A 14,950-nucleotide genomic window follows, 5' to 3' on the forward strand; every position below is an offset into this window, starting at 1 on the left:
ATGAACAGAATGCCATTGCCATTGGCTTGCATGTCATATGGTTTATGATAGTGACAACCCTGGCACTGGATAAGGTGTTTGTCCTATATGCTTTGCTCACAGGTGATGCAACACCCTAATGAGGGTGCTTTGGTGCTTGGCCTGCACAGCAACGTGAAGGATGTCTCTGTGCCTGTGGCAGAAATAAAAATCTACTCTTTATCCAGCCAGCCCATTGACCATGAAGGAATCAAGTCTAAGCTGTCTGGTAAGATGTAAACAGTGGGGCTGGAGAGATGGCTAAGTGGTTTAGAGCACTTGTTGCTTTTCCAGAGGATCTGGATTTGACTCCGAGCATCCACATGGTGGCTTACAACCATCCATAATTCTAGTTCCTGGGGATCTGACACTCTCTTTTGACACCCAAGGGCATCAGGCACACATGTGGTGCATGTATATGCATGTGATGCAAAACACTCATATGCATAAAATAAATTAACTTTTAAATAATTTTTTAAAATACATATGCAGTGTCTGCAGACACTATAGAAGACAAAGGAGCCAGTGCACTGACCCCCATCCTGGGAAAGCTGAGTAAAACATACGTGAAATGTGCCCAGGCAAGAGAAGCGTAGAGATCCTTGAAAGTGATATGTGGCCATGACCCTCCATGTGGCCCTTCCCTCTCCAACCCAATTGATTCCTGCCCTTGAAAGTCACTTAGATCAAGGTTCTTACTAGGGTGTTTGTTCTAGATCGCTCCCCAGATATTGACAACTACTCTGAAGAAGAGGAAGAAAGCTTCTCCTCAGAGCAGGAAGGCAGTGATGACCCATTGCATGGGCAGGTAACGTCCTATGGCTGTTCTATACAGTGTGTGAGAGGTTCCTTGAATTTCCCAGCTCATTCTGTTTCCTGCCCACTCAGGACCTATTCTATGAAGATGAGGATCTTCGGAAAGTAAAGAAGACTCGAAGGAAACTGACCTCAACCTCAGCCATCACTAGGGTGAGCCACCCAGGTCTAAGGCCTGGCCCAGCTCAGATACTTGGTCTAAAGTAGATGGGGAGTGAGTGGTACATTAGGACCCTGTGGGATTTTTGAATGCTGTCTACTTGGGCTCACACTCTTAATATTCTGATACATCCTCAGAACCCCTCCTACCACCCACTAAGAATCAGCATGTTAAGAACCCCTGTGGTACACAGGATGTTGTAAGCTATAGATTATGCAGAATAGAAAGAAGGCTATAACCTTTTTTCTAGATCTTAAAACAATCTAAATATTTCTTTAGAGAGTACAGTGCCTTAGACTTTCCCTCGCTAGATTTTTGCTTCAAGTGATACACTATCCACTGCAGAGTGAAGCCAGCTCTCTAAGAATATTGCTGTCTTGAACTAGTACTTGAGAACTGCAGAAACTCTGGGTTTGATAAGATTCAATTAATTACATTAGATACCATTCTTAACCTTGGATCTGTACCTTGAGTCGACAGTGCTTGAATTATGCCTCCTAACTAAGATTTCTTGAGCCCATATTAAAAGACCCTTGGAGTCCTGGACTAAGAAAGTAAAACCTGAGCTCTTCAGCAACCTCTGGCTGATCCAGGAGCCCCCGTACTCCACAGAATAAAAGGGTCAGAAGTACCAAAAGCTTCTAGGAAGAAAAAAAAATTTCATTCTGTTTTTTTCAAGTGCAGGGCCAGTCTAGGAACTCATACCCCAAAAGTGGGGTTTTCTTCTCATTCAGGGTGAAATCAAGGCCAAATTAATTTCTCAGGTGTTTCCCAGCCTGGCCTCCTACCACAAAATAACACTCTCAACCTCTGCAGTCAGAGTTCATGAGACTCAAGAGAAAGCCCTCAGGACTACAACCATAGTTCCTCCTTTGTCCAGTGGCTCAGGAGCATACGAACTGCTCCTCCCTTTTTCCCAGGTTTTCTAGCACTGTAGGGAGGACAGGTCCCCAGAATCCAACCCTTCCTCCTTTAAACTCTGAGAAGGAAAACAGCTGTAGGACCCTTCCAGTTACTGTTTCTTCTTCTGGACCTTTATCTTTCCTGCTCTGTGATCATAAGGCCCTGTTTTCTCCCCAGAGGATGCCTCCTGGTCCTCCTAAGTCCCCTTTCCTATGTCCTTTTCCATAGCATCGCCCAGTGTATAACCAGAGATCAGTGATAATATCCATCTCCCAGAGGCATTATCGGAAGCTGTAGGCACTTTCCAGTTGTGTTTCTGGACATTTGGTGATGGTCCTTTATTTTGTGTTTCCTGCTGTCCATGTACATTTTTCTTTCCCCACCAAGAACACTTTGTTCTCAATGATGACCTTGTTCTGTCAATATGAACTTGGGTTTCTTTCTTGCTGGTCATGCTTTTCCCTCTACTCTCATTCTTAAGTGCCCATATTATTCAGGCCAGAAATATGTGTGACCACAAACTAAGCCTGGTGCCTAAAGCAGAACAAGAGACAGGGATAGGGAGCCTAGGCTGGGCCATCAGTGAATTCTAGTGTCTGGAAATGTAGACTCATCTCAACAAGTAACTATGACACAGCAGAGTGAGTAGATGCCATAAGGCAGAGTTTTGCATAGGGACAGTCATGACACAAAGGAAAAAAAATGGCCTCATCTGGCAGTGTCCATTGCAGGCTGAGGGGACAAAGGTAGAAAGACTCCAGGAGTAGGCTTGGTAATCAGGTGGGTTGGTGATGCTGCTACCTAAGATGGTTGTGCAAGAAGAGGGCAAATGCCATTCTGAGATGTTGAGCATGGAGCATGGCGGTACAGGACTCTCACCAACTGGTTCCTGAATCTGCTGGACAGAGCAGAAGATGGGCTAGAACTGCATCTCTAGAAATCACTGGTGTACAGTGGAGGCCTTGGGACATGAGATCCCAATTGAGCTGCCCAGGGCCCTGGGAGCTACATCAGCATTTGCCTGTCTTTCTAGAGAGGTTTTCAGTGCAAATGCAGCTACTATAGCTGTCAGCTATTTTTCTTCTCCTGTTCCTTGTGAGAATAAGCTCCTGACAGACTCTCTTTAATTGACCACAAGTAGATGTTACTTGAGAATAATTTGTATATTTTGTCCCCACAGCAACCTAACATCAAACAGAAGTTTGTGGCCCTCCTGAAACGATTCAAAGTTTCCGATGAGGTACGACCTCCTTACTTCCAGTTTCATACCTAGGTCCTGTGTAGCCACTAGGCATCAGGGTTATGGAGTCATGATTCCTACCCACTTGCATATGTACCAGAGCCCCAGGAGAGAAGGCAGCTGGAGAGGAGCATTCCGCTTATGGAAGAGAAAATAAAGGCTTCCCATGAAGAGTGCAATTTCATGTATTTAGAAACACTTAGCACAGTCATGGCCAATCATTAGTTAATACTCAGTTCTCTGGTATAGGGCAGTCATGACAAATCTAGCTGTTGTTTAATTTTTCCTTGTATCCCAAGAGGAGCTACAGTGAGCAATAGCCTGAGTGTGATATGTCCTCATTGATCAGCTCTTGATAGAAATCCCTTAGGCCCTGGAGGTCCTGGCTTCATTCACACCGGCTTCTGAGTAAACTAAAATTAATAAAGATAGAAAATGTTGAGAAAGAGTCTTTGTCCCACTGTGGGCTGCAAAGAAAGGCAGCTTGTACCTGAATTTGAAGGACAGAGCAGAAGATGGACTAGCCTACCAGACCTGGGTTTTCTTGTGTGATTCCTTGAGAGGTACATAAGCACATCTCTTCCTTCTGGTGCCAGCCCTGGTATGGATACTGATAGTAGCTGAGAGGGAAAAGAGTCAGACCATAGAAAGGACACAAAGAGCCAGGCGGTGGTGTGACAAATGCCTTTAATCCTAGCACTCGGAAGGGAGGCAGAGGCAGATACATCTCTGAGTTTGAGGCCAGCCTGGTGTACAGAATGAGTTCCAGGACAGCCAGGGCTACACAGAGAAACCCTGTCTCGAAAAACAAAAAACCAGGAAGGAAAGAAAGGACACAAAGGTTACTCTACCATGACTCTGGCATGTCCCTCTAGAAGGAATACCGAGAGTGCCAGTTGACAGGGGGCCTAGGAAACAGGAGTTGTTCATCTAACCACAAATGTTAATAAAAAGAGCCCCAGATTCATAGATCTTTATTTTGCTCGCAGGTAGGCTTTGGGCTAGAACATGTGTCACGGGAGCAGATTCGGGAAGTGGAAGAGGACCTGGATGAACTCTACGACAGTCTAGAGATGTACAACCCCAGCGACAGTGGCCCTGAAATGGAGGAAACAGAGAGCATCCTCAGCACCCCAAAGCCCAAGCTCAAGTGAGGCCCACAGCTCCTCCTAGGCTGCCTCCGAGGCTCCCTTTTCCCTCCATCATGATGTCCCTTGCATCCTCTCTCATACCTCATTCAGGGAATCGTGGCTTTTCATTGTCTCCAAGCTTCTCATTCTCCTGGTGGAGATTCTAACTGACAAAAGTCCTGACAGGAATCTCTGGAAATCCCTTGACCAACTCCATCATAGTATCCTACCTAACCAGTGTCCTCAAAGCCTCCACTGTTGATCTGCCTTGAGCACTGGCTCCGGTCAGGCCTTGTGAACTGCTTTTCTGAGCTGCGGTCGCCTCTGACTCGAGCTGTGCTTCTTTGCTGCAGGCCCTTCTTTGAGGGGATGTCACAGTCCAGCTCGCAGACGGAGATTGGCAGCCTCAACAGCAAGGGCAGCCTCGGAAAAGACACCACCAGCCCTGTGAGCACACCGATGGTGAAAAGGGGTGGGAGAGGGAACTGCTGTATTGGTTCTCACTCTGGGCCCTCTGCTTCTCTGAGTGTGGCTCCAGCCTTGCTCCTCTGAGCCCTGGCTGGGAGCCTAGCAGTCCAAGAGTAAATTCTTTCATTCTGCTCCACTGTTCTCCCTGCCTCAGAACCCTCCCCTCTGTGAGGTAGCTGAGAGTATAGGACATAAAGCATGCCATTTGGCCAGGGGGTAGTGATTCTGCCTTCAGGCTACAAATAGAACAGATATAAAAGGACAGAGGTAATCTGTCCAGGAGACAGTAAGGAGGCTTTGCTGGATGGAGAACTCAGGGGAGAACAGTACTTTGGAAGAATGTACAGTTTACTGAGCAGGTTTCTATTGGCCTGCTAAGCAGGAGTGTTATCTGTTGTGGCTCCCAGCAGCTGGTCATAGGTAGGAGTCTGTGGATGCCAAGCCTTCCTCAGAGCTGGAGAAGAAGCTGCTCATACCTTTGTCCATAACTAAAGGCAAGCAGTCACCATGTATAGTTTCAGAACAGAGCTATGGTGTTGTATTAAGGCCATGTTTCCCTGCTGATGAGAGAAGCTCAAGTTCTCCAGTTCTTGCTGCCTTGGCATCAAATGAGGCATAGTCATTTGTTCACAGGGGAGAATACACATCTTACCCTGCAATGACTATTAGCTTTGAGGAGATGAGCTGAAGGTGCCAGGCACTCCCATCTGCTGAAAAGCAGTCTGTAGCTGGCCAGGCTCCTGTCCTTTGTGTGCCCTCTTCTTGGGTATCTCAGCAGCCTGTCTCCCTTCTCCCACTAGGTGGGGCTGTCTCCCAACTTATCTCTCTTCATTATTATAGAGCAACTGGCAACCAACCCCACCAAGAACTGTAGCACAGTTCCTAGTAAGGAAGTGAAAGAAGGAAAACCATGGCCCATATTAAAAATTACCCTATGGAGAAGCTTCAGCCTGCTACTTGCAAATCCACATCCCAGCACCTTTTACAAATGTTTGTGGTGATCTGGAGCCAAGGAGGCAGCATTTAGTGTGCTGCAGCATTGGGGTATGACTCAACAGCTTTTGCCCCCAGAGAGCTACCAGATGATCCTACAGAAGGCCTCTGTCCATGTGGATAAGTGATTGACCACTAGAGTCACTTCAAGGAACTCTGTGGGAGGACACTCAGGACCTGCATAAGGGAGGGCCACACATTCGCAGTGTTCTGCGAATGAGGAGCAATGTGCTGCTGTCACAAAGTATAAGTAAGGTGTTAGCCAAGCCAATGGCCATGAAACAGTAAGCGGAGATGATGGCATACACTAAGTGTTCAGTAAATGCTCATGACTACTAAATCAGCAAGAGGAGCTTTTTTGTATGAAGGGAAAAAAGTGTTTCAGCTTTGACAGAAGTTGGCTGTGCAATTAGTTTGATGGGCCCTTGATTTGACAAAAACAAACAAGCCTGGCATGGTAGCGCATGCCTTTAATCCTAGCACTCAGGAGACAGAGGCAGGCTAATCTCTGTGAGTTCGAGGCCAGCCTGGTCTACAAGACCCTAGCTCAAACAAACAAGGAAACAAAATGTCCTCAACTGTGAAGGGTGGGTTTTCCAGGGTGTATCTTGACTCCATCTTCCCACTGACTTGCTTCTTCTCAAGGCTGTTTCCTCATCTGCAAAGCCTACATGGAAAGCACATGCTGTAAAGGCCATGTGGAAATGCTGTGAGATCCTGTGGGTCAGTCTTTAGTGAGGTGTGTCCTGACTGATGGACCTACAAGAAGTACAATTCCTTAGCACATTTCACTTTTAGAGTCCCAAAATTGATAGACTATGAGTGTCTTATACACAAGTCCTTCAAATTCTGATTCCCTTGGCCATAGCTCAGGCTTGCTTTGTTCCCCTGCTGAGATTCTATTTTGAAAAGCCCATATGTCTTGGTGTGGGTGTAGAGCTGTGGAATCCTTTAGTATGAAGGCACTTTGAGATGGTAGAACACGGCTGTGCTCGTGCTCTTAAGACAGAGTGCTTCTGGTGATTAGGAAAAGGTGTGATTGTTGGATCTAGGGGCTCTCTGTGCATCTTGTCTCACCTTGAGACAAGCTTCTCATCCCAGCTGCTAAGCACTGTTAGGGGTTTTTAGAGGGCTTTGTTTTGTTTTTGTTTTCCAAGACAGAGTCTCACTGTGTAGCTCTGGCTGTCTTAGAACCCACTCTGGAGACCAGGCTGACCTAGGACTCACAGAGATCTTTTGCCTTTGCATCCTGAGTGCTGGGATTAAAGTTGTGTGCCACCATGCCCACCTTTTTAACTTTTTCATTTTTCTTCTTGTACAGGGGATAGAACCAGGGCTTTGTGTATGCTAAGAAGGCTATCAGTGAGCTATGTCATTAACCTCATTAACGGAGTTTTCTTTCCTTTCTTTATTTTATTTTATTTTGTGTATGAATATTTTGTCAGTGTGTATGTATGTGCACCACATGTGTGCCTGGTGCCCACAGAGGTTAGAAGAGGGTGTAAGATCCCCTAGAACTGGAGTTACAAACTATTGTGAGCCACAGTGTGAGCATCAGGAACTGAACCTGGGTCCTCTGCAAGAGCAAGAAGTACTCCTGACCCCTCAGCCAATTCTTCAGACTTGTGTTTTTTTTTTTGTTTTTTTTTTTGTCTTTTTTTTTTTTAAGCTGAGGACCGAACCCAGGGCCTTGCGCTTGCTAGGCAAGCGCTCTACTACTGAGCTAAATCCCCAACCCCTGTGAATTTTTTTTTAATCTTACACTTGTAAGCACCAACTATTTAGAGAATTCAGTTTGTTATTAGAACCAGAAAGGATTGCTGCTGACATAAATTATGGCAGTTGTTGGATTTTCTCAAGACTGGAACACACAGTAGCAACATAATTTGATTTTCTATGCCAGTAAGAGTTAAAGCCTGATAGTGAGTGCTTCAGGAGGACATCTGCCCAAGATACAGTCAGCCCAGACTGCCTGCTGCTGGAAGTTACATCACACTGTCAGTAATGGTGTTAGAGACTAGTACTTCACTTAACATATATGCACATGCTAAGGTCATTGAGCTACTCCCCCAGCCCAGTCCTTCAGATATTATTTGAGCAGGAACAGAAGATTCAAGAGTCAGGAATTTTGTTTGTGTTTCTTTTCACATGCCTTAATACAGCTCCTGTAGAGGTGGGGAAATAGATCTCCCTAAATGCTGCCACACTGCCGTGAAAACAACACTGTAGCTGTTTCAGGGTTTGACAAGTTGTGTTAACTTAAAACCACCCATTGGAAATTTATGCTGCACTCCCTGAGTGAGCTTCTACCCTAGGTCCAACCAAGCAAGACTTTTCTGAGATTCTAGACATCAACAACATTGTGTAAATAGACTATCTGTGCAGTCTGGAGGCAGCCTGTTCTGTGTGGCTATGAATCATTACACAGGTTGTGCCATTTTAGGCCCTGAGGTCACTGCCTAGCTCAGATACGTCAGACTTGTCTTTCAGATGGTTTTGAGCAGTGGTACTCCACTAAAGAAGGTTTGCCTCTCAGAAGACATTTGTCATTGATTGGAGAAATTTTAACCCAACAGGAAGGGCTGCTACTAGCATCCAGAGAGTCAAGGCCAAGAATGCTGCTAACCACCCTACAGTGCACAGACGATGCAGCCCTAAATGTCAGTGCAGGTGAAGAAACCCTGACTTCGAGTGTAGCCATAGTGAGGCTGCTTTTGTAGTCCTTGTTGGTTACTCGGCAGCATCCTGAACTTAATTAGCCTGTCATTCCCAGTTGTATATATTTTACACAGAGAAAGGACTTTGAGTAGTCGAGATTAAGTGGGATATCCTGAATGTTTTCTTCCTCCTTTGGTTTCTTAGAAGAAAAATTCTGAGGCTAGTATCTTGCTAACACCTGTACCCTGTTACCTATAACTGTAGCTTTGATGCTTGTGTGGCCAGATTATTAGCAAATATGAATAATCTTGCTTGTGCATCTGTGTCTGCTTAATAAACTCTTCACATTTATGAGAAATGCTAATAAGACAGTAGAGAATTAATTCACACCTGATAGCTTCACATGGACCTCTTTTGCCTAATATACTATTAGAAGGTTTTCTGGATGCTTCTACCAAGCAAAGCATTTAACTACCATTGAGGTCTTTAGTCTTAAAATGAAAGTCCAGAACTGTGAGATTCTCCCTTCTCTGACAAGCAGACAGTGCTATGTGTCCCTTTGAAGCAAAAATGTTAGAATTTGCCAGGCAGTGGTAGCGTACACTTTCAATCCCAGCACTCAGGAGACAGAGGCAGGCAGATCTCTGTGATTTCAAGGCCAGCCTGGTCTACATAGTGAGTTCCAGGACAGCCAGGACTGTTTCACAGAGAAACCCTGTCTCAAAAAAAAAAAAAAAAAAAAAGTTAGAATTTTACGGATTCAACAGAAAACCACCTAAAATTAAGCCCCTTTGCCCTACATAACTGGGAGTCAGAATTTCTGGCTCTGAGCCATGCATGGTAGCACACACCTTTTATCCCAGCACTCAGGAGGCAGAGGCAGTTGGATCTCTGAGTTTTGAAGTCAGCTTAGTCTACAGAGCAACAGCCAGAACAGCCAGGGCTGGCTACACAAATAAACCGTCTTAAGGGGAAAAAAAAAAAAAGAATAGAGTTTCTGGTTCTATACCCCTGTGTATCATTTACTTAATGATTTTTTAAATACTTATTTTTAATTATGTGTGCATTCGAGAATATGCATTTGAGTGTGAGTGCCAAGAAGGCTTGAAGAGGTATTGGATACCCTTGAACAGGAGTTATAGGCAGTTGTGAACTACCTGATATGGTTGCTAGATTAAACCCAGGTTCTCTGCAAGAGCAGCAAGTACTCAATGAGCCATCTCCAATCCATACTTAATGGTTCCCTGAAACAAGCCGACCCTTCTGAGGCTTAGTTTTCTCACACACACACACACACACACACACACACACACACACACACACGATTTTCACATACACACACACACACACACACACACACACACACACACACACACACACACACACACACACGAAAAAACAACATGCCATCCCTTCTGAAAAGATGAAAGCCCTAAAGGTGTATGAGGTTGAGGATGAAGTGAAAGTATGTTAAGCTTCTTGGGGAACCTAGTAAAATAAGTTAGAGTGCTTGTTACTTGGATTAGGGATAATTAATTATTATTACTTTTTTTTCAGATGGAATTGGCTGCTCTAGAAAAAGTCAAATCTACTTGGATTAAAAACCAAGATGACAGCTTAACTGAAACAGACACTCTAGTAAGTATACTTTAGTCTCCTGCTTTGATCGTTTCAGATTATCTTTGTACCTTTAAAAATACAGGGAAAAGCCAGGTATAGCAGTGCACACCTTTAATCAAGAGGCACAGGCAGAGGCAGGTGGATTTTTGTGAGTTTAAGGTCAACCTGGTCTACATAGTGAGTTCTAGGCCAGCCCAAGGCAGCATAATGAAATACTGTTTTAAAATAGATACACACACAGGAAGAGGGCAGGGAACAGATTAATTCATTTTAGAAAGATGTTGAGGACCACTTTGGAAATTTTGCCTTAATCTGTGGGCTTGTGAATGTTGTATTTCTTTCCCCTGAAATCTTTACCCATGGAATGGAACCTATCCTTGAGACCAGGTCCTCCCCCAGATTAGTAATCCAGAGATGTGTCCATTCTGCCCTAAATAGAACTGACCAAGTGCTAGTTTGTATTTCCCACTGTCACCCTCATTTCCTTCTGAAAGACAATATCCAGTGTCTTGTCCTGGGAAGCTGTCCCTTTCTCCATCTCTGTTGCCTTCTCAATGTTCAGGAAGCTCATGGTGTTAAGTCTCTGAGGGTCACTGGTCAACTTCTCCTTCCAGGAGATACTGGAACTGCCTAGGAGTGCAGGTCAGAACCCCATGAAGTAGAATTGAATCAGTTGGACACCATCACATAAGCCTTTAACTGTTTACTGTGCACCTGCTAATGCTGAACACAGAGAATACAAAGATGCCATCAAGGTTCCTCCTCTGAGTTGGCTGCACTGGAAATGTACCCAGTGAGACAGGGAACTAGACACTGGATGGCAAGGAGAGGAAGCTTTACAAAATGCCATCTGAGGCATGAGCCACATGGAAAGACCATCTAGTGGTTGAATTGAGTCCAAGAGTATTTAGGCTTATGTTTCCTTTAGTAAATAACCACTACATTGCTCATGTTGAAAATGATAAAGCAAGCCATGTGGTGGTGGCGCATACCTTTAATCCCAGCATTCGGGAGGCAGAGGCAGGTGGATTTCTGTGAGTTTGGGGCCAGCCTGGTCTACAGATGGAGGTTCCATGACAAGCTAAGACTGTTACACAGAGAAACCCTGTCTCAAACAAAACAAAACAAAACAAAAAACCCTATTGTACCATTACTTCTTCGTTCACTAATAATTGAAATAAACCCCTACCTCCTTGCCCTTGCTTGCCATACTATACACAGCCAATACAGTGTGATCTTTCCAAGATAAAATTTCAATCATGTCATTTCCTGATTCAGACTCTCCAGTGACTAACCAAATCTCAGACTTAATCTTACTTAACTCATTGTCCAGGAAAGTAGGCAGATACCCAAAGCATGCATGCCATAGGATTTCCTTATCCATGTGGAAGTCAGGATACTTGATAGCTATGGGATTGGAAAGAGGTAAGTGGTAGTTCAGATGTGCTAGAGTGCTCTGTCTTGATATAGCTAATGGTCCCTGAGGCTCTATTTACATTAAAATTCAGTTCAGGCTGGGGATGGACTTCTCTAGTATGTTTGAGCTCTTGAATTCCATCCCAGCACATACAAATTCAAGTTTGTAGCTAGGAATATAACTCAGTTTGATAGAGTGCTTGCCTAGCATGCATAAAGCCCTGGCACTACATAAAACTGGGTGTAATGGTGTGTGGCTGTTATTCCAGCATGCAGGAGTTAGAGGCAGGAGGATCAAAGGGTTCAGAGCCAGACTAGGAGACATATGACTTAATCTCAATTTTTTTTCTTCTTTTTATTTTTTTATTTTTATTTTTATTTTTTTATTTTTTATTTTTTTTTTTTTTTTATTTTCGAGACAGGGTTTCTCCATGTAGCATTCCTGGCTGTCCTAGAACTTGCTTTGAAGACCAGGCTGGCCTCATACCACTGAGAACTGCCTGCCTCTGCCTCCCAAGTGCTGGGATTAAAGGCATGCATCACCACCACCCAACTAATTTTTTTTTTTTTTTTTTCCCTTGAAACAGGGTTTCTTGAGAAAGGCTTTGTGCCTTTCCTGGAACTCGCTCTGTAGCCCAGGCTGGCCTCGAACGCACAGAGGTCCACCTGCCTCTGCCTCCTGAGTGCTGGGTAATTTTTTTATTCTTAAATAAAGTTTATATTTTAGATTGAGTACTTTGTAAAGTTATTCCTCAAGGAATGAATGCTTAAAAAATTGAAGGGCGCCTGCAGTGGCAGCGCACGCCTTTGATCCCAGCACTCAGGAGGCAGAGCCAAGCGATCTCTGTGAGTTCGAGGCCAGCCTGGTCTACAGAGGGAGTTCCAGGACAGGCACCAAAGCTACACAGAGAAACCCTGTCTTGAAAATTAAAAAATAAAAAAAATTGAAAGGCATGTTAGTTTGGTTGCTTCTGGTTTTGTTTTATGTTTTGTTGCTTTTGAATTTTGTTTTGTTTGGGGGAGAGGTTGCAAGTGGGGAGGACAGATATTAAGGGAGAGGGAGATAGATGGGATCATGGGATCAGGATGCATGATGTGAAACCCACAAAGAATTTAAAAAAAAAAAAAAAATGAAGGGTAGGTAGGCAGGCAGATGCAAGTAGATGAGCAGGTTCTGACATATGTGGAGAGCAGTACTTCCGGAGGTAAGGGGTTGAGGGTTGACTTACCAGGGGTCTGGGAAGGATTCAAAGGCTCACCTAAGCAGGGCGGAGCTGTTGTGCAGTTCGAGTCACATCCTGGTGTGAGCAGGCAGGACTGCTGAAGGAAGGAAGGCAAAGTTCTGAACCCAGAGGATGGGAGGAAGAGATGGATCTGAAAGAGTCAAGGAAGGTGGGGTGGACAGGAGCAGCATTCCAGATGAGAAGGAAGTGGCGATTTAAGGCACTTTGACCAAGGTGAGAAATGTATACAAGAACCTTGGAACCACAGGCCCTGCCCTAATGAAAAGCAAAAGGGATACAAGTCCCTCCAACAACCTACAGATGGATTGTCATCAGTGGGTCCTGCTTGTGCTGACACACCGTTCATAGGCCTGGAGGACAAAGGTGGATAGGAGCACACGGTGTCCAGAACAATGGGAACAATAGTTAAACATTTCCTTTTAGGCTGTGATAAGAATATTAGAACAGTGTGCTCCCACTCACATGCTTCCAGGAAAATGGTGATCCTCGAAGTGAAGATTGATTCTAGTAGGGCTCTGAGGAGAGTCTCCTGCACAGTCATCAAGTAAGAGGTCACATTCTTTGTCACCTTTCTTATGGCAGGAAATCACTGACCAAGACATGTTTGGAGATGTGAGCACAAGTTTAGTTGTACCAGAAAAAGTCAAAACTCCTATGAAGTCCAGCAAAACGGATCTGCAGGGCTCTGCCTCCCCCAGGTACTCCAGAGACGAAGGAAGCAGGCAACAAAGACCTGCAGCCATACTCAGTACCAATTACTGGTGGGAAGAAGGGGTTGGGCTGATGGGACTTTGGTGTTGGAAGGGCTATTAACCCCCTCCCTACTGCCATCAGCAAGGTGGAAGGGACACACACACCCAGGCAGAAGAGGAGCACTCCCCTGAAGGAGCGGCAGCTCTCCAAGCCCCTAAGTGAGAGGACCAACAGCTCTGACAGTGAACGTTCTCCTGACCTGGGCCACAGCACACAGGTAATCTTGGGTTCCTGGCAAGATCACAACCTCTCTTGGATTTCAGACTGTTTGTTTCTTAGACAACTGAGTGGAGAGGAAGGAGGGATGTTGGAAGTGTTAGGACTCCAAGGTTTTTCTGAGATACTTAAGTTAGAGAAGTCTACCACATTTGTTATCCTCAGCTAATGTAGAATTTGGTTTCCAGTTGAGTCATGGTGAACAGGGGCATGAACAAGAACTGCTGGCATTGTTCCCCTGCCAGTGAACTGCCATGGTTATTCCAAGCTCTTCTTAGCCTACTCTTGAGCCTGAGGGTAGCTGGAGAAAATGTGAGCATAAACCAGACCTGGGGAGTAAGTCCTTACTGTGACACTGGTATCAGAGCCAGGGCAGCAAGTAACCCAAGCTGGTTACTCTTCTAGAGTTACACAGCAGCCAAATTTCTCTGGTAAATATTGTGGAAGGACAAAGGTATGGTGGTATAGCTTCCTAAATTCAATGCTATCACAAAGCTGCAAATGAACCTCAGACTAGAATAGCCTGACACCTAGGGTGAGGTATTGTCCTTCTGTTTAATCGCTGTTCCCGAAATACCTTTGTTCCCTGGGACAGTGGGCCCCACATGGTGCCTGCTGCCACTCATCATTTTTCTCCCTATTGACCTGGCTGCATTCTCCAAGCATCAGCTACTGCTCTCACTCCTCCACCCTGCTATCCTGGAGTCATGCCCTTCATGGGAAACTATGGCTTCCCAGCCCCACAGGCTCTCCCCAGAACAAGCATTGCTGTGACTTTGTGCTCTAGTATGTTAGTGTATTTTCCAAGGACACTGTTGTTCCTCCTTCTCATCTCCATTTTAGTCTGATCAATGGGAGACTGTCTCCACAAATCCTTAGTTACTCTTGAACCAAGAGTTCTATCTACTCCCACCTCCTGGACAATGTCCAACCGACACTTGTTTCTGCAGATTCCAAGAAAGGTGGTATATGACCAGCTGAATCAGATCCTGGTGTCCGATGCAGCCCTCCCAGAAAATGTCATCCTGGTGAACACTACAGACTGGCAGGGCCAGGTAGAGCATTGAGGGTCAAGGGGTATGGGGTCTATAGATGCTCCCAGTGTGTGACTTGAAGCAGCACCCAGGGAAACAGAAGAGTGACTTCATCTGCCATCTATCTGCCTTGTGAAACATTGGTTCCAGAGATGCCTAGACATGGGTGATATTTGGAACCTTTTTTGCTCCCCATTTCATAATCAGCATGTTTCCATGGGGTCTGCTATGCTCTTTTCTTACACATAGCCAGGAAACCTGACCACCTTTGCCCAGTGTTG

The 14,950-nt window shown here is 45.1% G+C and overlaps 1 protein-coding gene across 1 annotated transcript in view; it reads left to right on the plus strand.

Moving 5' to 3' along the window:
* Pacs1 (phosphofurin acidic cluster sorting protein 1) overlaps nucleotides 1-14,950 on the plus strand; it is a 149,914-nt gene that overhangs the window by 124,637 nt on the left and 10,327 nt on the right. The window contains exons 5-14 of the mRNA XM_059262992.1: nucleotides 103-247; nucleotides 735-826; nucleotides 907-987; nucleotides 3,078-3,137; nucleotides 4,127-4,287; nucleotides 4,621-4,714; nucleotides 9,944-10,024; nucleotides 13,249-13,364; nucleotides 13,501-13,636; nucleotides 14,586-14,690. Of these exons, the coding sequence (XP_059118975.1) occupies nucleotides 103-247; nucleotides 735-826; nucleotides 907-987; nucleotides 3,078-3,137; nucleotides 4,127-4,287; nucleotides 4,621-4,714; nucleotides 9,944-10,024; nucleotides 13,249-13,364; nucleotides 13,501-13,636; nucleotides 14,586-14,690 (1,071 nt within the window). The remainder of the gene's footprint in view (nucleotides 1-102; nucleotides 248-734; nucleotides 827-906; nucleotides 988-3,077; nucleotides 3,138-4,126; nucleotides 4,288-4,620; nucleotides 4,715-9,943; nucleotides 10,025-13,248; nucleotides 13,365-13,500; nucleotides 13,637-14,585; nucleotides 14,691-14,950) is intronic.

Source organism: Peromyscus eremicus, chromosome 1, assembly GCF_949786415.1.
Source record: "Peromyscus eremicus chromosome 1, PerEre_H2_v1, whole genome shotgun sequence".
NCBI lineage: Eukaryota > Metazoa > Chordata > Mammalia > Rodentia > Cricetidae > Peromyscus > Peromyscus eremicus.